The following is a 27,069-nucleotide window of genomic DNA, read 5'->3' as shown; positions in this document are numbered from 1 at the left end:
GCATGCACACATGCTGATTAAAGCATTACAGGGGTTGTTACCCTTCTGAAATCAAAGGCAAACAAACAAAAACTATGATTTGCATAGATCTCACAGAACTACACAGACAGAGAAAGAATATTGCTTCTGGCACGTCATATGATTTGTACAATTTGTTTAGTTTTATTCTCAGAGGGAAAATGAATTTTGTCTTGGATTCCCAAAAATATATATTTTTTCCTCACTGGGTTTTTTTCATTTTGACAGGTCTGTGCTAAGACATGATTCGAGCTCCTGTAGTATTTTCCTGCAGCTTGTTTGGAGAAACTGAACGGATGTTTAGCTTAGCTGGCACGTTTTCAGATCATGTGAATCAATGGAAGGAAGTTTGATACATCCCACAGATGTAAAAGCTTTTTTTTTTTCTCCTAGGATCGGGGTCAGTGCCCAGTCTCCAGGCTGTCATTTTAAGATGCTCTTTAATAGCATTAAAGAGCTGCTTCAGCCTTCTGATCTGGACTTATCTGGCAGCAGGGGATTTCACTCGAGTGTCACTGTACTGCAACCACAGGCTTGGTGCTCTGTGGTTTGATTTCTTTCACTTTTTTTGTTTTGTTTCTTTAAACTTGGGCAGAGTTTGTAAAAAAAATTTTTTAAGATTTGGCTTGAATTGGTAACACCATTGCCAAAATGGTTTTCGCAGCAGCAGTGATTTTGCATTTTGGGTTGTTTCAATAAGGATTAAAGGATTAAAAATGATTTTTCTGTCAATTTTCTGTGGCCAACTATACCATTATTTACCACTGATGGCAGAAAGTAATGTAATTTTATTTATTCTTTCAAATTCAACCCCTAAAGTATTGCTATTGTACCAGCTTTGCTTTAAATTTGCATAAAACCACAGTCTTCTCTGACATAAAGGCTCAAAAATCAATGTCGATAAAGTCTAAATCTTCTTTTCACGAGACTTTCTGCTCTGCATTTGGCAGTCCATTCAGCTTTTGGATAGATTTCCCCGCAGCTGTTTGTATATAGTCATGGTCCCCAGAGCATCAAACCTACTTTAATAATCTATGAATTCTTTTTGTGTAACCAGCAGGTCAAAATTTGCACTTTCTGCTGGAAAATATGCCAACGTCTATTTGATGGATTGGTAAAAAATGCAGACATTCAGGGTTCTCTTACTCATCCTAATGATTTTGGCAGACTTCTGACTCCCCCTCTATCCTCTAAAGTAGAGAATGTATTCAAAGCCACAAACGTCAACAAGGTTGACACAGATGTTAGCATTCCTCTCAGGATAAACTAATTTTTTACGAATGTTTAACATTAAATTTGTTGCAACAGTCAGTTAAAAATTTGACATTGTCCAACACTTTTTTTTTTTTAAGATCAAATGCGTGATGAACAAATACCCCTCGAAGGGTCATCTCCTTGGTTGAAGCTAGTCGCAGTCAGGGCTGGACTGGGACAAAAAATTGGCCCGGGCATTTTGACTAGAGACCGGCCCACCAAAAATGTGACGTCATTCAGGGGTAAAACCGCAAAGGATTCTGGGAACTTGTGGCAAGAGGTACTAGTGCATGCAGGCTTTCAATTGAACTCAGTTACACAGCGATAAAAAGAAACACAAAAACTGGCAAGAAGCTGTTGTATTATTAACTGCAATAGCCGGTGTTGTGCCAAAAGTAAATGGCCTGTATTTGTATAGCGCTTTTCTAGTCCCTAAGGACCCCAAAGCGCTTTACACAACCTGTCATCCACCCAGTCACACACACGTGATGGCAAGCTACATTGTAGCCACAGCCACCCTGGGGCGCACTGACAGAGGCGAGGCTGCCGGACACTGGCGCCACCGGGCCCTCTGACCACCACCAGTAGGCAACGGGTGAAGTGTCTTGCCCAAGGACACAACGACCGAGACTGTCCAAGCCGGGGCTCGAACCGGCAACCTTCCGATTACAAGGCGAACTCCCAACTCTTGAGCCACGATCGCCCCAAAAGGTGATTGTCTGCCAAAAACTGATTTCCGGTATTTGCCAAAAACTGATTGCTCGTATTTAAATTGCTATAAGTAACTTGTTGGGCTATAATATGTGAAACATATGTCAAATGCATCCCTCATGGATGACATAAAGTCATCTCTCCATCTCCATCGCTCTCTCCTGCTCTTTTATTTCTCTCTCTTGCTCCATCTCTCTCTGCTGCTCTTCTGTCTCCTCTGTCACAGACTTCTCCACTTTTGATGATAAATCAGCCTGGTGCAACATGTAAGGATTGGCACAATTTGTTAAGATTTTGAAGAGTTTGAGAAACTAACCTTAAGCATAAAATAAAATTTACTATCAGTAACTTCATAGCACCCGCCCAGCAGTATATAAACTCCATCATGCTAGCTAGTACGCAGTACCAGTTATTCTAAGCGACTGTAAAAAGTCAGCACAACGAAAACAAACTACAACTAAACTTGGTTTATATCTGACACAGATAGACAGCAGGTCATAACTTCTTACCTGAAGTTCAGTTCCTCTGCCACTATGACCGGCGGCCGCCTCGGGTCTCTCCTCCTCTTGCCTCCCCTTTCCCTTATCCACCTGCTGGCCTCCACCACTTGCTGATGATGCTAAATCTGTGGAAGCTATGCCATAGCTACCGCCAAACAATTCAGTTATTTTTACACATTTGGCAGCGTCTGCCTGAAGGGCTTGTTTCTTTTTGGCCCTAATTTTTTCTGCACCTCCTTTCCTTTTTTTGTTCTCCATTTTCTTTAGTTCGTCTATGAGATTGCTAAACAAGGGGGAGGGTGCATCCGACCTCCTCGGCTATAATTGGTCCAGCCCAGAGTCGATCATGACCAATTGGCCAATCCAACACCTTTCATTATTTATACCCTTCCAAAAAAAAAAAAATCGATCGGCCCATTAAAAACAAAAAATCGCCAGCGGCCCACCGGGCGATTGCCCGGTATGCTCGATGGCCAGTCCAGCTATGGTCGCAGTGCATACACGGAGCCATAGATGGATGGATGTTTCTGCAGTCAGATCGTTGCTTACAAAGGGAGCTTTGTTGTATTTTAAACAGTAATCTGCTTAGTATGTGGCTGTGACGGACACTTCTCCTCACAGACTAGAATTGGATATGGATGCCAGAAATCTGATTCTGTTCATCTGGATGTTTTGTTTTCAGTGGGTTCATCACTCACTCACTCATCCAAGTGACATCTACAGTCTCAGCTGACTGCAGGTTTCCCCAAACTTATAAACAGTGCATAGTGACTGAAACTAGCTCCACAGACTAACAATGGGCTTTTTTATAATCATTTACTTGGCGTTATCGTGACAATTGATCAGTACCATTAACATAGAGTTAGGAAAAGCAACAATCACAGCATTGTGACATGGTGAAAGATATATCGGTAAGCCCTCTCCTCAGTTCAGAGGAGGACGGACCTCCCTGCCTGTCTTATAGTTGGGGAAACTGCAGTTAGCTGAAGTCACCGAAGAAGTCATTTGTGTGAGTGATGAAATGTACTGAAAGCGTTACGTGCAGATGAACAGAATCAACTTTCTGGGATTTAGTAACCTGCATGATTGAGCATGCATCGAGACAACAGAGTGTGACGTCAGTTACCTCAGTAAGCTAAAAAATGATTTGAAAGTGTAAACTCACGAGTTTGAGTCGTCCTTGAGCTCCATTTTGTTCTGTCAAGAATGTTGTTCATTTTGTTTTATTCTAGTCAATAAACAGACTAAAACAGGAAACAATCCTTGAACACAATACAAAGTCTAGCAAGGACATCCAAGAAGTACCTAGCACTGATGGAAACACTGAGGAAAAGTCCATAATGTTAGTTCAGGTTTAATTTTGGAACAGCTTTGTTCCAACTGTTACCACTACTTCCTGGGTTTGACTATATATACAGTAGAAGTAGGTACATCTCAGGCCCTCCAAGGTTTGGAGGCCTATCTCCACCCACCACCACTTCCCCTGCCAGTGGCGGACTCCCTCAGGTGTCGGTGCGTTGGTGGTTCTTTGTGTCTGGGGATGGGCGTCCGGGTACACACCGGCTCACTCCTTGGCGGCCGCTTATCGGGGCCTGGAGCCTGGGGCTCGCTCGGGCCACTTCGGAGGTGGGGTGCCCCCGGCCTCTCGGCCTGGGGCTTGGTCACTCAGGCACAGCTGGCGGCCGGCGGAGCTCACGGGCGCGTCACTGCAACTCCCCCTGGCTTCTGCTCCGCGGCTGCTGGGCGAGCCCTCATCTGGGACTCTCCTCAGCTCTTACTGGGACAGTGGTGCGGCTGCCCCTCTGTTGGTCTTCCTTGGTCTCTTGTGTTCTGGGGGCCTCTGGATGTCTGGAGTTTTGATCTCCTCCATACCTGCTTCATACCCTGGAGGACGGGGCTGTGGCTCCCCACACTCCCTAGCAGATCGTTACATGGAGAAACCTTTGGAATGCAAGCATGCTGATCCATACAGGTATACACACAGGTGTACACACGGGTATTCACAGACGCGGACTACAGCTTTCTTGGCTGCTGCCTCAAAGCACATTGTGCGCTGTCTATCTTGCGTGCTGCACAATATCGTTTATTATTTAGTATCTACTGATATCTACTGCTAGCTAGTTTATTGTGATGGTGCTGTTTTTTTTATTATGTTGCTCTTTGTTGTTTGCTTTCTCTTCTGTTTTTTTTCTCCATACAGGTGACCCAGGTGTTTTGTTTCTTTGTTTTTTTCTTTCTTCCCCCCTTCTCACCGTCTCTTCTCCCCTTTGGTTTTCTTTCTCTCCCTCTCTTTCTTTCATTCTTTCTCCCTGTCCTATCCCCCAGTCATGTCTGTCCCGTTTGTAGCAACTGAAAATAAAATAAATTCATAATTTTAATAAAGGTCAATCAAATGGACCAATATGGCAAGGCCATGATGATCCACTTGGTAAAATAAATCCGCTTGGCATCTTTCTTGGCCTTAAGACAACAATTCTGATGGCTAAAGATCCAAACGGGACACAAAAAAAAAGAAGTAGGTACATCCTAGTGCTATCGCTTAAATCATTGCAAAATCTAGCTGTATTACTTTAATTTTGCACAAGGGCAAACATTTTCAGCATTTTGTATTTCTAACTTTGATTTTTATGACAAATACTCAATTCTCAAACTTATTTGAGTTTTTTGTGTGTGTTCAGCTTTTTTAATTTTTTTTTCGAGGGGATCTGTTTCTCTACAGTCCTGTTCAAACAGATGAACGATAGAAATACTCGCCAGGATTTTGGTGTAACTCTTGGCATTTGTGTTGTCATGTATAAATGGCATCTTTCCAATATGGTCTGGTCTACATTAATAAATAACCCCAGTGCCAAGTCTGTCGCTATGCAAGTAGATAACTGCACAAGCACTGCTCAGTGCATGACGGCATATTAGGACGATCATTAGTCACCAGTCTTAGTGTGTCATTTCACACCTTTGTGCCATCTCACAGTCACATTTTTCAGTTCCCCATGCATGACAGACTTCATGCAGTTAACAGGAATAACAGGAAATCACAGATCAGTCATTACAGGCTTGTGTGTCTCTCAATTAGTACTCACTTTTGTTGTACTGTGCTTGTACTGCTTTGTTGTAACATTTTCAGTAATGTTATTTAAGTGCTATTGATTACTGATGTTGTATACTACGTTCCTTTTCTATAAAGCTTATAGTTAAGGCTGGATCAGGTGACCCTGAACCGTCCCTTAAATGTGCTGCAATAGGTCTAGGCTGCTGGGGACCTCTTTTACTATCTATGTGTTTATACATCACTATTAACAACCATTAATCATGGGTTAGTATGAATCTCTGACCTTTCCCGCAGCAGATGGGTGCCCCTCCCTGTTTCTCTGGTTCGGCCAGATGTTTCTTCCTGTTAAAAGGGAGTTTTTCCTCCCCATTGTCTCCTTCTCATAGGGGGTCACCTGATTGATGGGGTTTTATCTGTATTATTATAGGATCTATATCTTGTGCCTTGCGGTGATTGCTATTATGATTTGGTGCTATATGAAAACAAAAAATGAATTTAGTTGTATATGTGAATGCCCCAGACTAAGAGTAGCTGTGTAACAATATAGTATATTCTTCTGTTATTTCCACTGTCATCCATTACATACCACGCAGTTGTGACAGTAATTTTGGTTCGCCTCGACTCGAAGGCGAGTACAGTGTAGTTGTACTTTTGAAGTGAAAGGTTTGTTGACTAATGTGAGGTCTGAGACTTACAGGCTAGGTCGTGTGTTGCCTTTATGATGGGGTTGTGTAATAGGGTCAGGACTTTTAGCTGCTGTCTTTGCCAGGTCAGGTGCACGAGAGTAGCTGCTGGCATTGTACACGTTTGTGTGCCTGCCAGTTTTTGATAATCTCTGGATTGAATGTGATAGCCGGATGATATTTGAGAGGAGCAGATTCCACAGCATTGCAGTTAAAGCCTAATTCTTCAGATGTTTGATGTCAGCTCGATATTGGCCCGGCTAATTTTTTTATTTAATTAGAGCTGATCAGTGAGCAAATTGTCACCCAAATATTCAAAGTGTGTAGTTATGATGCTGCATTACACACTGATTAGGGTGCGACCTTCCAGTGTTTTCAGCAGACTATTTCCCTCCTGATCAGAGAATTGTGTGAGCACATTAGTCACCGCTGTCTTATTTTCTTCGTGACCTTGGTTGATGTATTGCTTTCATTATCTGCTGATGTACTTGGGATGTTCATTATGCAGTGTTTTGATATTGTGGCGCTGTCTTTCTATTTGTCTGGCTTCTCTCCAGGTGTGAGGACTGAGCATGTGGATGAGCTGCGTGTCTTCCTATTGGTCTGTGGCCTCAGAAGAGTCAAAGACCCCCTCTATTTGGTGGAGGTTTTTTCAAGTATGCTGTGATTTTATTCATTATGTTATATTGTTGAATTCATTTCATTGTGCTTGCTATGAAATGCATGTGTATAACATGAAGTGGCGACGAGATCAGCACTCAGACCCAACCCGTTATTGAAACTAGAAATACATACCAATAAATATGATTATGTAAGCTGCATGAAAAAGTGTTTGTACAGTGCAGCGGGGCAGCTCGTTCTAATTTTGTCAGGTCTTGCCTTCATGGTTTTTATGGTTTTTCTTTCTTTGGTGGATATCCTGTATGTCTTATTAGGTACCTAATATTTTGCCTCTAATTAACACGAGTGGTTTCTTTTTCAACCCCCCATATATACTGTGACTTTCACAGCACACAGTTATTGTGATGAGACATCACTAGAGGGCGTCAACATTGTATATTAATGTTGAGGAGAGCTACACGGTTCAAGTTTCACATGCACGTTCTTGGAATTAACACATACTGTCCACGAGTGTCGTGCATTAAACAAGCTTGTGGGAATCTGTGCAAGAACAGCCTCACTTCTTTTGACAACTTGCTCATTTAAAAAAACACACACAAAAACAAACTGCAGTATTGTTTTTTACATCACCAGTTATATTTAATGTTTTTCAGAGTGGCATTGTGAAAATCTGCTGAATGTGTTAGTCATTATTGGACCCAAGGTAAGTAAACAGTCCTTATGCACCAGTTTTGTTTTGTTTGTTTCTTTGTGTGTATGCTTTTGTTTTTGTTTTTTCCCTTTTCTGCCATGTGCCTCCGTACTGTCACTCTGTGTACTGCTGAAATTACCTAGAAACATCCCCCGGGAATTGAGGCAGCCTCTAATTGGATAGAGCAGACATACAGGCTTTAGTTGTTATGCTGGAATTAACGGACAGTGCTGGAAGGAAATGTCTTCTGAATACTGGGGAAGGGGTCAGCTATAGTGGTGGTTGAGTTGTTTTGTTTCTTTTTTTGGGGGGGGGGTTGGCATTACCTGCTTGACATTACTTGGCTTTTACTAATGACCTGTGTGGGAGTGGAGCAAACTCATTTTAATCCTCATAATATGTATCTGCACGTGTACGGGGAGCACAAGTTACAGGTTTTGCCACCCTGTCACATGTTATCATGTTTCTGTGCTGTGTGTCTCCCTGAAAACATTAAGTGCTCAGGTACAAGCTGTGTGTCTTCATGTCAAACAGTGCAAATAAATAAGTGGAAAATAGCAATTGAACTCTCAAACCCTGTCGTGAATAACCTCGTGCATCAATCAACTAGTCAGTCACACAATCAAATTAGTTTTTTTATTCATTTATGTTAAATTTTTTTTCTTTTAAAAAAAAATATCAGGTTGCAGTTTTATGTTAAAATTCTTGTCATATCCCAGAGAACAGCAGCAGCCTCGGTTCTTTGTTTTTCTCTCACCCATTGTTTTCTGTTTGCATGTCTTCATCTTCTCTTCTCCCCCCCACCCGACTTTGATACGGCATCAATGTACAGTACTTTAGCATCTGTTCTTTCTTTCAAACAGTGGTCTCAGGCAAAAGGTACGTTCTGCTTTAGCTTTGCACAGAACCAACTCAATTAGGCATGGCCACGGGCTTGTATGCACCGTCTTACTGCCGCTTCTTGCTTTTTTCACGAGGCTTTGCTGCTGCTGCTGTTTGATGAAACGGTTCAGTCGAAGCAGAAACATGTGATTCATCGTGACACGTCTGAATCACAGGCATGTTTGTTCAAGAAATGGAAAGATATTAATTTTATACTAAAAATGTTTTCGTGTGACAGCCAGATTTCAGCTGTGTTAATTTAAGGATTATATATTTTTTGTGGAACAGTGTTGAACAGATTAAACGAAGTGAAGGAAAAAGATCTAAAAAATGCGAAGAGGAGGTGGAATGAGACATCCCTCGCTCAGGCTGTCTTGACATCACAGAAATCAGTATCGCTACTTCATTCAAGTAATAAGCGCTGTGGCTTTGCAGCATCTGTGATTAAGAGGAAAATTCAGGTCAGTTTGTCAGCGATGACACATCTGACTTCTCTGTAAATGGGCTGTAAATTACAGAGTAAAATAAATCTGGACAATTCCAAAAAGGGAACGTTATCTCCCGTAACGATAGCAGGCTTTCACCTTATTTATTTGCTGAGAGCAAAAATGAAATCTAATTATATCTCTCTCAAACATCAGTAAAGGTATGACAGATTTATTAGAATGAACAGGAACACTGAAGCTTTCGCCATATGACGTAGCTTTGTTGTTTGTTTGTTTTTGGGCTCACTATAAGACAGCGCCGGTTGGGCTTAAACCGTGTATTTTTGCCAGTATCTTCATCATCTTGATCCGACCCCTGCTATTTTATAATTCCTGCAGAATCCCAGATCGCTCCAGGATGCAAAACTGCATTTCTTTTTTAATACATCTTAAAAAATAATTTCATGAAGCCATTTTGTGAGCTATAAAATAAAATGAGAAAAATGTAGCAGCTTGCTTAGTAGCATCTTTGACCCACATTGCTATGCTTTGACTTTTCTGTGGACAGGCTAATGCACATAAATCCCACATTGCAATTAATCAGATTGCCCACCCTGACCCCAATCTCTGAAAATGCAGGATTTTCCTGAGAATGATTTTCTCCTGTTAGAAGTTCTTAATTGTGTCATTCGATATTTTATATCCCAGTAATTAGGATATTGCAGGTATCCTTAATAAAAAAGAAAAACAGAAATTTTGTTGCACATGTTTCGGTCATTTTTGTTTTGCCTCTTGTTTTTCAGATTGATCCCGTTCTTTCTGCTGAAGTAGAAACGGTTGTTAAAAGGTAGGCCTTCAGCTTTCTTTGTGTTCAAACCGTCAGTTTTGTCTGTTTAATTGCTGTGATGTTCCATCTTTTCAGACTTGCCTGCCTTTGTGCTTCTTTCATGCGGTGCATTGAAAAACAAACGCAGCTCACATGTATCGTAACATAATGTGAACAGAATGCAAAATAGAGCTGAGCGCCAAGGTCCTCTTTTTATTATCTGTCCTCCCACACTCAAGTCTCCGCCGATCTTTCAGTTTTTCGCCACAGGGCTTCACCACAACAGAGATTTTTGCGGCAGGAAGCTGCCCTCTCTGCTTAAGACTTTACCTGGATGCTCCGTTCATGTCACAAACAGTGCAGCTGTGTTTCCTTGCCTGAGCTTGTCACTGCTGTTCAGCATCATTCACGCCTCTGTGAGCCCTGAGTCACACAGAACTGAGTTTTGCCACTGCTTTTACAGAACAGCAGGGGTGTTCTTGGCCCAGGAGAGGTGCCAACAGGAGCTTCATGCTGCCATGAAAAGGTGCTTCGCTGTGGTCAACAGCTCTGTTTCAGAGGGCATGTCAGCAGCCATCTTGGAGGTAAACATCTTTGAGGATGGTGGGTAATTGGACGGCAGGGCAGCACGATGTTCCAACATTGACAAGAATAACAGTTTGGTAATGGTAGTTTGATCTATCAAGGCATCTTACAGAGGAGCTTTTGCTTTTTAATCTAAACCACGTGAATCTTCTGCACTGTTTGTTGTTCAGCTACAATGCTATCTGGACACTTCTGGGACAATTACCCAAATTAATTGCTTGACTCCAATCTTCCCATTCTTGAGTGAGCAAATCCTCTTAATCTTTTTTAAACACAGGCAATTAAGACAATCCACAGTAGGCTTAAAATGTTATTAGTTTGTTAGCATGTTTCACTTAACAAGGTATTAGCTTGCACAGATTGTTAATTCTTTAAGTGAACCGAAGCACAGAATGGCGGCGCTGTACACCATCCGAAATGCTCGAGTGACTGCTTCTTAACAATGACAGGATAAACAAGAAACTTTTGCCTTTGACTTATGCTTTCTGTCTTCACCAGGCCATTGATCTCGGGGTACCTGTGCTGGCTAGAAACATTCCAGGAAACGCAGCTGTGGTGCAGCATGAGGTCACCGGCCTTCTGTATTCTTCTCCTCAGGTATATATTGGCTGACCAGCTCTGTAGTTAAGCTAAGCGCTGTAGTCCATACACATAATGACTGTGTTTATGGACTACAGAGAGGATAAACTGTTGCCAGGGCTACAGGGACTCCTTTTACCTCAGCTGACCAGAAAAGTACACAACCGCATTAAGTAGTACCGACACACTGACTGAGAACAACTGGAGGGTTTGATGTCCTCTCCTTGCATAACTGGATAAAATAACAAGTCTCACAGTTTTAATCAGAAACTTTTGACATCATTTTGTAAACTTTGTAGTGGTTTTATCACGAGTCCAATCTGAGCAGGTAAAATATAACAAAAGGCCCCTCCTTGTGTTATATTTTATTTTATGTTTCCTCAGGTGCTTGGATTAGAATCAAAAGAAGTGCACCCTTTAGGGAGAGAACAAAGATACTATACTACCGCATAGTGATGCAACAATTAGCAGCAAGGTGGAAAGTAAGTAATCCCCCATGAGAACTGCTCAGTCTGATATTCAATGAGGTTTAATGCAATGGGAGATAACAAAGGATAAGGCCAATTGGCAGGGCTTAAGCGTTGTATTGTCAAGATCATGCTGTAGCGTGATGTTGTTGTAATGGTGGGGATAATTCCTCCCTGCACGTGTGCTCCACTGAGCTGCTGGTAGGAAGCTCACACAGATGGTTGCAGCAACTTGGACCGGATAAACAAGGACCTCGGCCAGGACCGACGGGCAGAGAGTGCTAGTCTTTGAGCCGCCTTTGCAGTAGCTCCCGTGCAGGACTTTTCACGCACGCTAAAGTCTTTCCTTATTCTTTCCACTGACAGTATTTCTTGTTCTTCAAGATGGAATTACATGAGGAGTGTGGGTATTAAGAAATGTGTCGAGCAAAGTAAACACAAAAGCACTCACGAGCTTTAAAGAGGAAAAATGGCCTGTCCTGTCGGGCTCTGTAATTTGCACCAAGAGTGAAGTGAATATAAGCGCGCCTCTCATAAGTTGAGCTTTAATCCTTTTGCTGTGAGGATTTATAGCCCTCATATGTCCATACAGAAGAGCTGTTTCCCACCAAGAGCCTCTCCAGACATAATCACATCACTTGAAGTGAAGTAAAGCAAAATGGCCTGCTGACTGGCAGTGGCTAAAACTTTGTGTGCCCATTGGCTCAGTGCAGCAGTGAATGTTGGCTGTCATGTTGCAAGAACACTTCAAGGCACTTTGACTTCATTTTGTTGGAGGCTTCTGACAGGCTGCTGGGCCAGCAGATGAGCAAACTAGGATTCTGAATGCTGAGTTGATGGACCTCATTTCTATGAATACGTGATGGTGTTATTACTCCCTTTTTTTATACTGTTGCTCTTTTATCCTTGTCTTTTCTTCGCCATGTTCCCAACACGACTGGTTCTACAGTATCTTTTTTTTCTAACTGTATCACTTTGTTTGTTTTTCTCTTTTTACATAAGCAAATGAGAGGTGGCAGCTATTAGGATAGAAAAAGGGGGTCTGTTGGGCATCCATATTTAGATATGGAGCCACAAATATCTCCATCCTTTGGCTATGTAAAGACACTTTTGAAGTATTTGCTAATCAGTGCACAGGCTTCTATCTGAGTTCTGTTCTTGTGCTTTGGATTATCGTTTATGCTTTAAAAAATATCTCCAGGCACCTTCACTGGCAAGCTTCAAGTGGCATTTGGCAATGAATGAGACTAATTTTGCCTTTATCCTTGCCAGGAATTTGTGCATCAATCTCAGAGGCTGTTGTCAGATCACGAGCTGAGAGAGAGAGTGGTGAGGAATGGAAAACTCTACGTGGAAGAGCGTCACGGCGTGAAACAGGAGAGAGAAACTTACCAGCGACTGGTGGACACTTTGCACTGAGCACATTAAACTGCAATCTGTAAACTTTCTCAGGGGCTTCAGCAGGAGAGAAGAAGAGCGCGACACTAGTCTCTCTTTGTTGCACAGGTATAATTATGCTCGTTTGCATAACAATGCGGTTTTATCTCTACTACCTGACTGAAAATTATGACGAAGAGTGCTTTAAACCAAAGACATATGACATTTATGATGGACTCTTATTTATGGTTTAATTATGATAAAGGCATGGATACTGTGATTATTCATTCTGCATATTAAATGGTTATCGATCTAAAAAATTATCACGTTTCTCTTTATCAGACTTTTCCAAATGAAGTCCAAGATTTTTCCAGGTTATGCTACCCCTTTCTGTTTTTTATGCTGAAATAACTGTGTTACACAAAGAGAATGAACCAGTATAACTTTGTTTAAAGGATAGAATGGCACAAAAGTCCTTTTGTTTGCTGTTACAAAGGTTGATTATGATATCGTACTGCACCAGCGTAAGCACCGTAACAAAAACCTATCAAATCAAGGACTGCATTAGTTCAGGCAGGCCACAAAGACGAGCTCGGCCACGATCCCAGCATGGCAGTGAGTCCCAGCGCTAGCCTACTTCAGCTGTCTGCTCAGTTGATGGTCTTCTATACAGCCAATTGACAAATCCCATATAGGAAGCACTGTTTAAGCTGCTTGCTGCACACCTTCAAGTCGCTTTGCAAATGACCTTCACCCCAGCTCCTGTGTGTCTTTCTTCTTCCTGATGTGTTTTTTCTGTGTTGGGTCTCGATGCTGCTCTCCCCACCTCATGCTGTCCACATATCCACGTAGAAATCTGTGAGGGGTCCCGAAACAGAGCTACGTTTCGAATGTAAAGTACTGCAGATGGAGATAATCTTAATCTCTGAATTAAGCAAAGAAAAAACTGCAGTAGATGACCAACTCAAGTGGCTGGTGCTTAACATAGAAAATCAATTAATAGGCAATATTGAAGATCAGTCTGTTTTAATGTTAAAAAAGCAACTGAAAATTAACCCAACTTAAAATTACAAATACATCTTTTATGCTGCATAATAGAAAACACTCCTTTTGGTTCTTATTATTTTAATCAAAGGATATATTTTCAATTTGGAGACACTTTCTCTGGGTGTCTTTGTACTGTATGCATCAGCGTGTGAGTGCAACAATTTAGAAGTAGATATCCACATGCAGCTTTAATATTTGGTGGCTTTGTGTGAAAAGGGAGTCCGTCTGAATTGGCCGTCTCAAACACGATCACACACATCTAACTCTCCAATATTAACAATAATATACAGTACATGTAAAAGGCCTTGATAGGTAATGAAATGTAGAGGAGGGCAATTCCAAAATCATAAATTCTCGAGAGTTTTCAGAGTTGACAAAGGCATTGAGGTGATCAAAGCCACATCTGCTGTACATGTGAGGTCTGATCAGGTTCTCTATTATAACTGGTCCCCAGGCTCTGTGATGGGCACTTGAGGTTCCTCCCCACAGCTGTCCTCCTTTCCAACCCAATGGATGCCATGGCCGTTCTCTCTGGGTGGGAGATGTGGTGAATGCTGGCGCTCTAGTGTGGAGAAGGTTGTGAACTGGACTCTCTTTCTCTTGCTGGTGGGCGAGTGGAGGGACTCTGTGGGCATCGGTTTGCCTCTGAGGGAGCCTACGCAACTGAGGGGAGAATCTGTGACGGAGGCCAGACAACTGGGCCTCCTGGAAAGAGAGCCAGTCTTATCAGGCCCAATGTCTATCACAGTGGTTGTAGTTTGGGAGTCTTGCTGGACCGGGCTGCCCGGCACGCTCATCACCAGCTCAGCATCTGTGCCCAGCCATACCCAGTCGTGCCTGTGGCCTGTGGGTTCCTGGCCGTGAGAGGGCGGTTTCTTGTGCCTGAACTTAACAACATATGAGACACAGTTTACCAGAAAAACCAGGATGGCCAGGCAAAAGACACCCAACAAAGCATACATGCCAATCTCTAAGTCTGTTAGAGGCCTGTTTGCCAAAACTTCTTCACCACCAACTTCTATTTCTGTCGTCCCCTGCCCAGGGGTCTCCACCTTGGTGGGGAAGTTGTTGGAGTTTACCAGATTCCTGGGAACTTTCACCGTGCTGGTGAAGCTAACGCTGCTCATATCCTCCACTATCATGTTGTCTGACCCGTATCCTTTGCTGTTCTCACCAGGGCTGCTCATTAGGCTGACATTAGCCACAGTAGTAGGACTACCAGGACTTCCTGAATTACTGGTCTTACCCACTCCTCCGAGGCTACCGCTGGTTATCAGGGTTCTTTCTGTAGATTTAATAGTGTTCGTGATCTTCTGTATGGCGCTTTCTTCTCTGTCTAAGTTTGGCATGCGTGGTGAAGCATCCTGGGATGGCTTTCTCTGCTTCCTCTGACGCTCCACTTCTTCCCCATCGTTCCCATAGTCAGTTTCCTTGTTGCTAACAGTACTGCTGTCGAATATTCCATCTGATCGCTTAGTGTTCGCTTGAAATTTGACCTTGAGGGTGCCGTTGCCTACTGCAAAAGTACTTTTGCGTTTGGACTTCTGACAGGCCTCACAGATGGACATCTCTACTCTGACCAAGACTCCCTCGCCCTCTCCTTCTGCCGCCACAGCTGGTGGCGTGCCCTGCACCGACACCACTCCCTGATCTAGAGAGGTCACCGTCACACGGAAAAAGGATTGATCATAAATGTCAAGAGGTGTCTGATTGCCATCACTGAATTGTATCCAGGCACTGACCAAAGCTTCCTAAGAGAACAAAGAAATTGTAAAAAGATTGTACTTTGATCTTTGAATCTAAAATCTTTACATTTAAAAAATGATAAAGGATGTTACCTGTTTGGGACTCTGTAGCACCTCCTGTGTGGTTGTGGTAGCCAGTATGGCCCTGTTGCTTCCTGCACTGAGCTGTAATGTCATGGAGAGCCCTGTAACCAGCTGAACCCCCAGCTCTGTGATGGTCACTTTGTCATCCACAACTCTGATAGTTGTTTTAGCCAAGATGGCATCAGATAGTGGAGAAAACACCTGTCAACATCAGGTAAAGTCACCTTTTTTAGGCTGCTTCAGATTTGATCTCATTTTTAACTCTTTGCCTCAGACAGAAACGGTTCAATTCAGAAAAAGAGTTACTCTGTGAAAAGGCAGCAAGTTAGAGCTGGCTCACAAGACTAATCCAAAGAGTATTCCAGTTTATTACCTGGATGGCAGTGGTCCCAAAGTCTTTCCCCGACAGCACTCTTCCTGCCTGTAGCCTTGCCACTCGAGTGTCCTCCACCTTCATGAAGTATCGAACCAACCTTGTGACATCCACCTGCCAATCAGACCCCAGGAAATAGGCCTTTGGATCCCGGGGGTCTTCTTGCTCTGCCATGAAATGGGTTAGCACCCTCACAAGGGCATGCTGAAACTGCAGCATACAGCCCTTCCCCTTCCGATCGTCTTCATCACTGTTCCAGCCAGTTCTGGGACATGAGCACAAAAACATACGGGCAGGTCAGGCCTATCAAACAGTACATGCTTTCACCTCTATATCAATCACTCAGCCCTGTCTGTCTCTTTATTTGATTGGATCACACTGAATTATTGCAGTGCATTACATAATGGAATCTAACCTCTAAATCCTCGGAGAGATATGATTTAAATTTGTATGAATAAAAAAAATGCCCCTGGAAATCACACCTACTGTAGAAATTAAGCAAAGGGATTTTGTGTTGTTAGTGGTTTCCTACCTTTTTGAGGTGAGGATGGGTACCCTCCAGCTTTTGATCTGGCTCAGCTCTGTGTCTGACACCTCAATCTGGAGAGGAAGCCGGGGCATCCACACATTCAGTTCGAGCTGAGCACTCAGGTAGCTGTAGGTGAAGTTTACCGTCATCTTTATCTTCCCTTTAACCTCTTTTCCATTTACGAAAACATAGTCACACCTGTCGGACACCTGGAGAGGTAACGATAACATGGAAACAGTCCGCCGGCACGTGAGCATCTTATCGTTTTTTGTCTAAGATGATTATGTAAACAATCTACATCAAACTCGGGATTAAACTTGCTAATGAAAGCGATATTCTTCCTACCAATGACAAAAAATAATCAAGTATTCTCATAAAAGTCACCATTTTAACACATCGGCCATTCCTGCAACAACAAATAGCCGTGAACCAGTTTTGCACTGGATGTGTCACCGCAGTAATGTCAGCTGGCTTTAATAAACTACTGTGATGATCACCGGTGTGAGGCGTTGGGAAGAGGCAGCATTGCAGTTTTATGTTAATCGAAATATCATGTAGTCCACGCTGAGCATCAGTCCTTCACAACCAAGTGCATTCATTACAACAGAATTTCAAAGGTGACCTTTGCAAGTTTGGGCAGCTGCTTCAGCATCATTTTGCGTCACGTCAGGAGGTTTCACTTGGTCGTCTTTGGCCAATACAATAATTAACAAATCACTGAACTCAAGTGACTGAAAACACCCAGGGGAATAAAAGGAAATACACTGACATTGACAGATGGCTAAAGGATGACTACATATATAAGTTACATCTCGAAGCGGTGTGGACCCAAGACGTACGAGATGTGCTGTCACCGGGTCGTGCAATTTTTAGTTGTTTTTTTTTTTAGAGTATCCTGTGTCATCATTGCATCTCGGAACTGCATCCCGTGGATATGGAACATCTTTAGAATAAGCCCATCACTCATCATGTCAGCCCTGCTGCTAACTCGGATGTAGTTTCTGCTTTTATACCTAACAGTGTATTTCTAAGAAGTGGCACAAAACCTTTCAAATAGATGTCAGGGAAAAAATTTCCATGCAAAAACAGAACAACAGACAAGGGCTCATTTATTTTCAGTGCACTTGTGTTGAATCTTCATGTATTTAATTCAGTGTGTGGGAAGTCAGCTGGTCAGCCATGATTTAAGGCAATTTGCTAATTTTCTACTGTGTTAGAGGAGCACTTTCCAGGACCTCCACCGTCTGCTGTGTTCAAATAATATTCCGAAGAATAAGTTAAAAGGGAATGCCATTTTGAATGTGCCATCCGCCAACTCATTCCAGTCATAATCTCATTCTTTGTCCAAGAATATCCCTCACCATTTTCGGTATCGCAAAGATATTTATGTTAAAATGGGATTTGGCTTTCATCACTGGGTACAGTATTACAGACAGGCAGAAATTAAAAATGCTGAAATGCGCGCTTCAGTGACACAACTCTGCACATGCACATAGAGAGTTTTACTGAATGTGCACAATTAAAATATCAAGTAAATATCATGTAATATCATGTAAATTTTTTGGTTAAACTGCTGTATCACCTAATAAAAAGTTCTGGTTAATAACACGTGCTCAAAAATAAAGGAAAACTTTGAAAACACATCAGATCTCAATGGGACAAAAATCATGCTGGATATCTATACTGATACAGACTGGGTAATGTGTTAGGAACGAAATGCAAATCAAAATGATCAGCCTACAAAGAGCTGGATTCAAAGACACCCTGAAACTCAAAGTGAAAAAATAATGCGGAAGTCTAGTCCATTTTGCTGAATTTTCATTGCAACAGCTCAAAATGGTACTCAGTAGTTTCTGTGGCCCCCACATACATGTATGCATGCTTGACAACATCGTGTTCCTGACATGGCAGACGGTGCCCTGTGGAATCTCCTCCCAGATCTAGACCAGGATGTCACTGAGGTTGTGGACAGTCTGAGGTGCAATCTGGTGGTGTTGGATGGACAGAAACATAAAGTCCCAGAGGAGTTCTGTTGGATTTAGGTCAAGCGAGCATGGGGGCTTGTTAGTAGTATCTATTCCTTTGTCCTCCAGGAACTGCCCGCATACGTCACTACATGAGGCCGGATAATGTTGTACACCAGGAGGAGCCCAGAATCCAATGCACCAGCATAGCACCAAAGCAGCTGAAACTGATTCACAACCCCCTCTGATACTTAACTGACCAAATCAAAATGTTAAAATGTTAAATGCTCAGATGTAAATCCTTCATACCTTATTTCCATATTTTTCTCTGTATCATTTCTACACATTTGGGAATCGCTTCCACCAAAGAGGGAGTTGTTTTTTTGTTTGGGTTTTTTTTTCCAGGTCACGTGAGCTATAAATTCCAGATAAATCCTTCCCCATCTATCACTAGCAGATTTGATCTTCAGGCAAAATAGAGGAGAAAATATATCTGAGTCAAGCTGTTAGACTAAGAAGATTAAAGGGAATATTTGTGACTGAATCTGCTATCTGGTCAGCAAACATACAACATGGCTATAGTCAAGGTTGAAAAAGAATATTTTTGTCGCGCTGACCTAGTAGGTGTGGCTGTTATTCCTCTTTTCCTCCTCCTGCCCTCTACCTGTTCGGTGCTGCTGCTTACCCATGGCCGCTGATTAGACCTTGGGTGCAATCAACAACTAAGCACGGCCTGGTGTGCGCCGCCCTGCCAGGTGAGCCACATTAGAGCAATCAAGGGTGGGCGTGCTGAGTAAACCTTTAAATGCATGCAGCAGTCATTTGACCCGGGTGCAACATACTGAGAGGACGGCAAACAAAGCACTTTTCCACTGTGAGGAAGACTTTGAACAAGACAGGCTATCGGTAAGCTCTTGAGTTCACATTTTGCTTTTGCAGATGTATCTGGGACTTTGGAAGCTCAGTTGTGCAAATGTTTTACGCTTAGGGAAATAGTTGCTGCATTTAAGTTTAATTATATTGACAAAAATGAATGTTTAAGTTTGAATAAATTGTTTGTGCAGTTAGTGTTCCCACATATTTATGTTAATTAATATTAAAAATAGTTACCCCAAATCCTTGGGTGGATCGTAAAACTAGTGAATAAATGTTTGGTTTTGATTTAAAGAAAATAATTCTTTGTAAAGAAAATCCTTAGTTAAAGTCTATTAAAATGTTTGTGAACTCTAAAATGTATACTTTAAAATACAATTGTTTATAAAAAAGTGTTAAATGCAAAGAAGACACATTGTGTATATTTATTTAAGAACCACAGTTAAATTAACACAGTTAACCACATGGTAAATGGCTTTACTGAAGTGTATTTTGTTATTTCATCTGTCTTCTGTGTAATTTATCTGAATGGTTAATGAAATGTTCTTTATTTTTGTGTTGAAAGGTTTTTTACCTGCTGCTACCTACCAGCTATCAAACTAGTTGGTCTAAATAAAGTTGAGTGAAATTCAAAGTCTGGTCTTTTTCAAGTGTGGACACCTCACAGTCAGAGGAACACTTGACAGTAAAAAACCGGCCTGGCCAGTAGAGAAACTGGCCTTGACCAGTGAAGACTCCACAAAAGCTCACCACAAAGACGGAGAAGACTCCACCTGGGGGCCTGGAGGAAATTGCACACCGTTTGCCTGTCCAATCAACAACCGAGAAAACAGAATGGCTGAGTCCAAGTCACTCGAAGAGCTGAAAATAGAGCGAACCACTGCAAAGAGACTGTTTTCCAGACTCACCAACCATATAATAAGGACCCACATGGATATGTCTGTAGAGGAGCTGCAGGATTCCTTCAAGAGACTCACAGTAGAGGGCTCCAAAGTGATTGACGCGAACGAGGAGCTTGAAGCCGCCTACATCACGCAGTGTGAAGCAGAGGGCACACCGGAGCTGATGGGCCAACAGAGAGCAGACGTCGAAAAAACGGAGAAAGAATGTGAGCAGAAGTTGAAGGAGGTGAAGCACCTGATCAGAGAGACACTGTGGACATCATATGGTGAAAAAGAACTGACCCTTGCTCTGAAATCAGCAGAAATGGCGTGTGAGAACGTCACATCCACTCAGCCTGATACACCCCTGGAGGCATATGATTTTATGCTCCGCCATCTAGAAGAACTGGTGAAGAAAGCTAAGCAGGCACACCAGACATGGAACCGCTGGGCGCCACCTGCTGAGAGGCGAGATTGTGATCGTCGACTGATGGAGCTCGAAACCTGCCTTCCAAAGCTGGTGTCAGGGAAGGCCGCCGTTATCAAAGCAGAGAGAATTAAAAGAGATGCCGACCAAGCAGTTGTCACAGTCCGCAACGCAGCCTCGGTCGCAGCCATGAAATTGAAAGCCACAGCTTTACCAAAGTTCACCGGCAGCCAGCGTGAGTTCTACAGATGGCGGAAGGAATGGGAGGCTCTGCAAAAGCAAGGTGAACCAACCGGGTCCGTGGAAGTAAAGAAATTCCAACTTCTTGATAGCCTCGATGATAAAGTGGCCAAAGATCTGCGCCTGTCCACATACACCTCGGCCGATGAGATCTTCAGAGTCCTTGAGAACCGCTATGGAAATCAAGCCACCATCGCCATTGAAATCATTGAGGAGCTTCAAGCTATCCCTCCTGTCCGTAGCAACCAGCCTAGAAGAATTATAGAGCTTATCCACGCAGTTGAAAAGGCCCTCTATGATTTGAGTGAGCTGGATGAAGCAAATGCCATAAAGAACCTCTTGGTAATAAAGTCTATCGAAAGCAAGCTGCCTGAGTCCCTAAAGAAAGACTGGCTCACCCACGCTGCTGATCCAAAGAACGCTGTGACTCATCAGAACCGGTTTGACAAGCTGCTCGCATACCTCCAATCTCAAGAGTCCATCTACGAGCAGTTAGACCAGCTGAGAGACATCGAACCTGCCAAGGAGAGAATAAAGTTCCCAGTAAAGTACGCCCGTACCAAGTCAGTTAAATCCAGTACTGATCCAGCAGGCTGCATCATCTGTGGGGACCCAAAGCACAAGAGAAAGCTCTACATCTGCAGACGGTTTCGAACCAACACAAAGTTACAGGAGAAAGAGGATGCAGTGCAGCAACTTGGAGCCTGCAAGAGATGCCTCGAGATCCACGATGAACCCTGCAGAAAGACTACTTACCTGTGTGGAAAACCAGAGTGCAAAGACCAGCATCATTACCTTCTTTGTCCCTTGCCACGACCCTTATCACAAAGGCCCAAGTCTGGTCCGGCGAGAGCTGAGGGGAGGAGGTTCAAGAAGAGTTCATCTCTAAACTATCGCCAGAGCTAGTGCAGGAGTGTCGGAAAGCTTTCTGCAACGTCTCATCACGAGCCTTCAACTCCATGGCAGCAGAGAGAGGTCTACTGGAGGAGACTGGTCTAAAAGAGTACCCTGTGATCCTGATGCTCCTTGACGTCATCGCCAATGATGGGCAGAGAATTGGGACACTAATTGATCTAGCATCTGACACAAACTACATAACCCATAAAGCCGCAAGTAAGCTCAACCTTCGCAGTGAAGACGTCATGCTTGTCATCCAGGGTATCGGAGGTATGAAGGTGTCTGTGGCAACCAAGCGCTACCTTCTCAAGATCCGTGTCAACACCTCAAGAGGAACTTTAAAGCCTCACCAGTTAGTTTGCTATGGTCTTGACAAGATTGCTGAAGTGACAAGACATGTTCCACCTCAAAAGCTACAGAAGATCTTCCCTGACATCCCTCCCCAAGACCTCATCAGACCCAGAGAGATCCAGCTTCTAATCAGCCATAAAGAAGGCCAGCTGGTGAAATTCAAAGTCTGGTCTTTTTCAAGTGTGGACACCTCACAGTCAGAGGAACACTTGACAATTTTAGTCCACAGTCGTCCTCTTGACTGTTCCACATAATTCTGTTTTTCTATAACCCGCACAAATCTGTGCTTGATACAGGTACACTTACTGCCCGTGACCTCGTCATACTGCAAGTGCATTTATTTATTAGCTGGGACAGCTTCCGTTGGATAAACTTACAAAATTCAATTGCGCCAGAGAACTGGAGCCCACTGCATGGCTATTTCTTTTTTAATCTTGGGTAAATATATCAAGAGCCTTTGACCTCGAAGGCTAGGCACCTGACTTTCAATTTCATCCATAAACAATTTCTGCAGTCAGTCGTGCTCACTTATACAGGATAAAAGGGACAAGTCGCGGGATGGAAGCACAGTGGTAGATTGAGAGGTCATGTTGTGAGCAATTTAGCACAGTAGCTGTTCATTGTCGGGGAGATTGATGGGAAATGTTGTCAAAGTCTCACTAATAGTTTGTTTTACCATGTGGAAAAGAGGGAGAGAGTAAAAGTGACTTTGGAGCAACGTCTTTGTGTTCAGCTGTCCTTCCCTTGACACATAAAACTAACCTTGTCCATGAGTATTACAAAGAAACTACTCAACTTTCTTATGCCTCTCAACATTAGGACAGGGAAGCAAGGTCCAAATATGAAGCACTTTATTGTTGTTGATGGACATACCACTGAAGTTCACATCCTTTGTTCTGTCATTGTTCTTGGAACCTTTAAAACCAAAGGGACGGGGAATTTGTTCATTGTAAAGTAAGTCATAAGGGGGACGTGCAAATCCTACCTTGAGAACGTCTTCATCAGTGGAGCTACAGTCTGTGTAATCAGACACATCCGTGACTACTCCATCTTCCTCCACAGCTACCGTCCTCACAGGCATCACCACCTTCTTTCCCGTCAGCACAGCGGTGTTCAGAATCTCCGTGTCCTGCAGAGCGAGCAAAGAGAAATGAGTTTCATATTCCAGTTCAGTTTTAGAGTTTACGTGGTAGTGCTACTGTCACAGTGACAAAGATTTTTAATTTATTAATTTTTTTAATAAGAGTGGCATGGGATGCAGTTAGAGGAGGTAGACAGGAGACATGGGCGATGAAGCGTGACTCAGCGACTCAGCAGCAGTGGCGAGGTAAGAAGGCCAATCCGCCTTTGGGAAGCAAGTGGGGGAGTAGAGTTAAGGCTGGGTGATGGCCCGGTCACCACATAGAAGTAAGAGCTAATCTTGGATTTTTTACTGCACAGGCATGTCCCTCAAAGGGATGCTGTATCACTTCACACATGGGGAAAATACCCAGAAACATGGACTAAAAATAGTCTTTATCACACACAGAGCCTGCCTGCGATGCACGGTGCATTGTTAATTATAAATGTCACGGAAATAAGAGCGCTCATCCGCTTCTGGACGAGTTGGTGGTTCGATTCCTGGCTCCTTTTGTCTCATTGTCTTTTGGCATAGATTGGTTGGGTTAGGGCCTTGTTTGATCAATAGCTTCCCTTGGTCTTTGAGTACCTGTTAGGTGACTAAGAGGTGAGCTCTAAAGCACTTTATTCCACAAATGAAGGCTATTTGCGTAACACTATAAATGTGAGGTGCCTTGTTAAAATAAATTGATAGTTATTTGTAGGAATCCTTGGATAATCAAAGCATGAAAATGAAGCAGATGGGTAAGTGTCGTTCTCTATGAAAAAAAAGAAAAAAACAACAGAAAACAGACTGCTTTAAATGAAGCTGAATTAATCGAATATTATAAGCTGAAGTGCCGTGCAGTTCTGTGAATGAACAAATCAAATATATAAAGAGACATTTGGCCACTCCAAGTATGGAAAATGAAGCAGATGGAAACTTGTCCCCCTCGAGAGTAAAACCGCTTTAAATTAGGCAGAAATAAATAAACTCTGATGTGAAGGTAGTATCAGTGAAGCTTTTTTCTTTCCTCCCCCCTCCTATAGAAGTAGTGAGCAGCAGCACTAGCTGAAGTTCATGGAGCAAGGCCAAGAGTGATCAGTCAGCGCTAATGTCCCCTTGAGCCAACCATCAAATCTCCTCCTGTTTGTCCTGAGGTCAGCTTCTAATCCACCAGCGAGATGAGCCATGTCAAATTTACAAATCGGGATACTGTAGCTTTTCCACATAGCTTTGAGCACTTCAGCACCTTTAAGATGGAAATGAAGCATATAGCCTGCATAATCTTACTAAAGCCTTCATTAAAAGCATAGCAATTATCTTTTATTTGTATAAATTACATATTTCAATTATATGTAGTCGAACAAATGTGAAAGTTATCTCTCAAAACACTGTTTTAGTTAGGAGCTGGCCCCGGTGACAGATAACTCAGATTCAGCACGGCAATTAAATGTGCTATAATGTTTCTCATTGAGTAGAGGAGATTATATCATGGGTTAATAATAGAGGTAGCACAATAAAAGAGGCCTGCGGCACCAAAATAGAAGCACATGAAGCAGCTGTTAGCAGGAGAGAATGACCACATAATGCACGCTAGAACAGAGCAGAACAACACAGAGGAGACATCAGCTAGTTGACAGTCAACAACACAGTCTGCTCAAAATAGAAGCCATTTACTAAACAGTCCAAAGCATATCCAGCCTTCTGTGTATGCAAACCAGACAGGAACAGATCAGAGCAAAGTGCATTTTATGATATTTTCATGCACCGACGCTCAAAGGATGCAATCTTAGCATTATTGGAAACTCTGCTGTTGGCAACATCGATCCTGGTGTTTTACTCTGATTAGGTGTGACAGGAGAGATGACAGCTAACTCACCATTATGAGAGGAGCTAGGCCGACAAAGTCTCTCTGAGTGGTATAGATCCTCATGGCTCCTTCGGTCTTGACTCCGTTTTTGGATGTGGATGGTAGCTCCAGCTTCCATATGATTACCTGGCTGTCGAGAGGGCTGCTCAATTCTTCAACTTCAAAATCAATTTGAAGTACCTCCAACAAACTGCTTTCAAGCCTGAGTGGTAAGCAAAGAGCTGTGTTAATTTGACAGATGAAACATGCATTATATACACGTGAAATCACACCTGCTTTATAATTTCAGTACAACACATCTTGTGTTAAAACGAAGATAATCAGACTCTTGTTAGCGCAGCTTCATGTTGCCTCGAGTGCTCTTCGGTTCAAGCAATAATGTAGCTTTTAATGTTTCTAAAGAGACCTGTGTATCTGAGGTTAAGTGATTAAACACAGCACAAAAGTTTACTGATCCAAAACCAGGATTACCGAGAAACAAAAAGATGTGTAGGCACACTCTGCACTTTCAGTTCAATTCAGTTTTATGTATGTAACACAAAAAAACAAACAGAAGTGCCTCAAGGTGCTTTATACTGTAAAATAAAGACCCTGTTAGAGAGAAAACTCTGAAAACTGGGGCCAAGGCAATGGTGGGAAGGAAAAGCTCCCTTTCAACAGGAAGTAACCTCAGGCAGACCCAAGCTTAACCCTTTATTGACCATGGGCCCACCAGCGGGCCCATTTTACAGGTAAATTTGAAGGGCCGGTCAATAAAGGGTTTGAAGGGGCACCCTTGACCTGGCAGTGAGAAATGGGACGTAAATATGTTCTGTAGTTTGTCTATTACATGCTATGGGTCAGATTTACTAAAGCGCTGCCTCAGTGCAAAGTGGGTTTTGGCATAAAACAGTAGTGTCAGTGTTTGCAAAGACAGTGCAGTGATAATATTATGTGTACGAGGTGGCAACTAAGAGAATTTTGCAACTGACCCCCTTCCTTTCTCAGAATAGAACATTTTTAAATCAAGCGCTCTGATAGATTTACTAACGTTTGCGACATGCAATTTACTGCTAATTGCTAATTGCTACTGCTAATTGCTAGCACTAATTGCGCTGATATTTAACACAGAAAATGAGCATGTCCTATTTTTTTCACTTGATTTTTAAATAAACTGTGTTTAATTCAATTCACTCTTATTTATATAGCGCCAACAATAAAGAAAATTGTGCTCTTTTTCACTAGGGAAAAAAAACCCCACACAGACATATGAGCACTATTTGGCAATTGTGCTTACATGCTTTTTCAACCAATTTAGGGAACTTGGCCCTACAGTGAGTCTACAGCAACGCTTTCCGCTCCAAAAGGCCAAAGCACAGCAAGGCTTCAGACAAAAATCAGCATGTTATCATACTAACAGACTCACATATTTAGTTCTTCATCCATTTCCTGAATGCCTGCATAAAAACTTCAATCTCAGTCTTTTCAGTGATTTTTGCGTTTTTCTGTTCCTTCATGATTTATAAAGTTATAGATGCTAGTTTCAGCTGTCTCCTCATTCACAAGGCACAACAGCAGAATCACAGTCTCCAGCTATTGCACTGTATAGTAACTGAAGCCTGTGTATTATTGTTGTATTTTTGTAGGCTCTCTAATTTACATCACAAAATGCCTTGAGGCGACTCCTGTCGTATGAATTTAGTCTTTAATTTAAACTATCAAGTAAAAACCTAACATCATTATTATTATTACTATTATTTTAATTAATTAATTCGTTGATTTTTTTTTAAGGAAATTTCAATTCAAAGTGAGTTTGCTTTTTTCAGTACGAGGAAGAAGTAAAAGCAGTTGAGACTGAGCCTGGAGTTTTGGAGATATTCATCTTAAAATTCATAGTGACATGTTACGAATTTGGCCCCATGGATAGAAGTGTAGAAAAAAAAATTTCAGAGTGCGATGTGATCCTAGTGTTTGTGACAAGACACAGTCCTTTTTTTTTAGCCGTGGAGTGGGCTTTGCATCTCTAGGCTTCTTCACAA

At 42.5% G+C, this 27,069-nt stretch overlaps 2 protein-coding genes across 2 annotated transcripts in view; one reads left to right on the top strand and one right to left on the bottom strand.

Moving 5' to 3' along the window:
• The window catches only part of glt1d1 (glycosyltransferase 1 domain containing 1), a 42,129-nt gene extending 29,080 nt beyond the window's left edge, over positions 1-13,049 (top strand). The window contains exons 7-12 of the mRNA XM_085425081.1: positions 6,773-6,871; positions 7,490-7,539; positions 9,638-9,681; positions 10,124-10,244; positions 10,744-10,842; positions 12,564-13,049. Of these exons, the coding sequence (XP_085281207.1) occupies positions 6,773-6,871; positions 7,490-7,539; positions 9,638-9,681; positions 10,124-10,244; positions 10,744-10,842; positions 12,564-12,710 (560 nt within the window). The 3' untranslated portion in view covers positions 12,711-13,049. The remainder of the gene's footprint in view (positions 1-6,772; positions 6,872-7,489; positions 7,540-9,637; positions 9,682-10,123; positions 10,245-10,743; positions 10,843-12,563) is intronic.
• Positions 13,050-13,379: 330 nt separating this feature from the next.
• LOC146657180 (transmembrane protein 132D) overlaps positions 13,380-27,069 on the bottom strand; it is a 32,284-nt gene continuing 18,594 nt past the window's right edge. The window contains exons 4-9 of the mRNA XM_085426924.1: positions 25,061-25,253; positions 23,065-23,208; positions 16,450-16,655; positions 15,918-16,182; positions 15,554-15,745; positions 13,380-15,466 (exon numbers count right to left, since the gene is read on the bottom strand). Coding sequence (XP_085283050.1) covers positions 14,153-15,466; positions 15,554-15,745; positions 15,918-16,182; positions 16,450-16,655; positions 23,065-23,208; positions 25,061-25,253 — 2,314 coding nt within the window. The 3' untranslated portion in view covers positions 13,380-14,152. The remainder of the gene's footprint in view (positions 15,467-15,553; positions 15,746-15,917; positions 16,183-16,449; positions 16,656-23,064; positions 23,209-25,060; positions 25,254-27,069) is intronic.

This window comes from Rhamphochromis longiceps, linkage group LG12 (genome assembly GCF_057381845.1).
Source record: "Rhamphochromis longiceps isolate RC_006_pf linkage group LG12, R_longiceps_female_GT1.1, whole genome shotgun sequence".
NCBI lineage: Eukaryota > Metazoa > Chordata > Actinopteri > Cichliformes > Cichlidae > Rhamphochromis > Rhamphochromis longiceps.
This window is presented reverse-complemented; position numbering and strand designations above follow the sequence as displayed.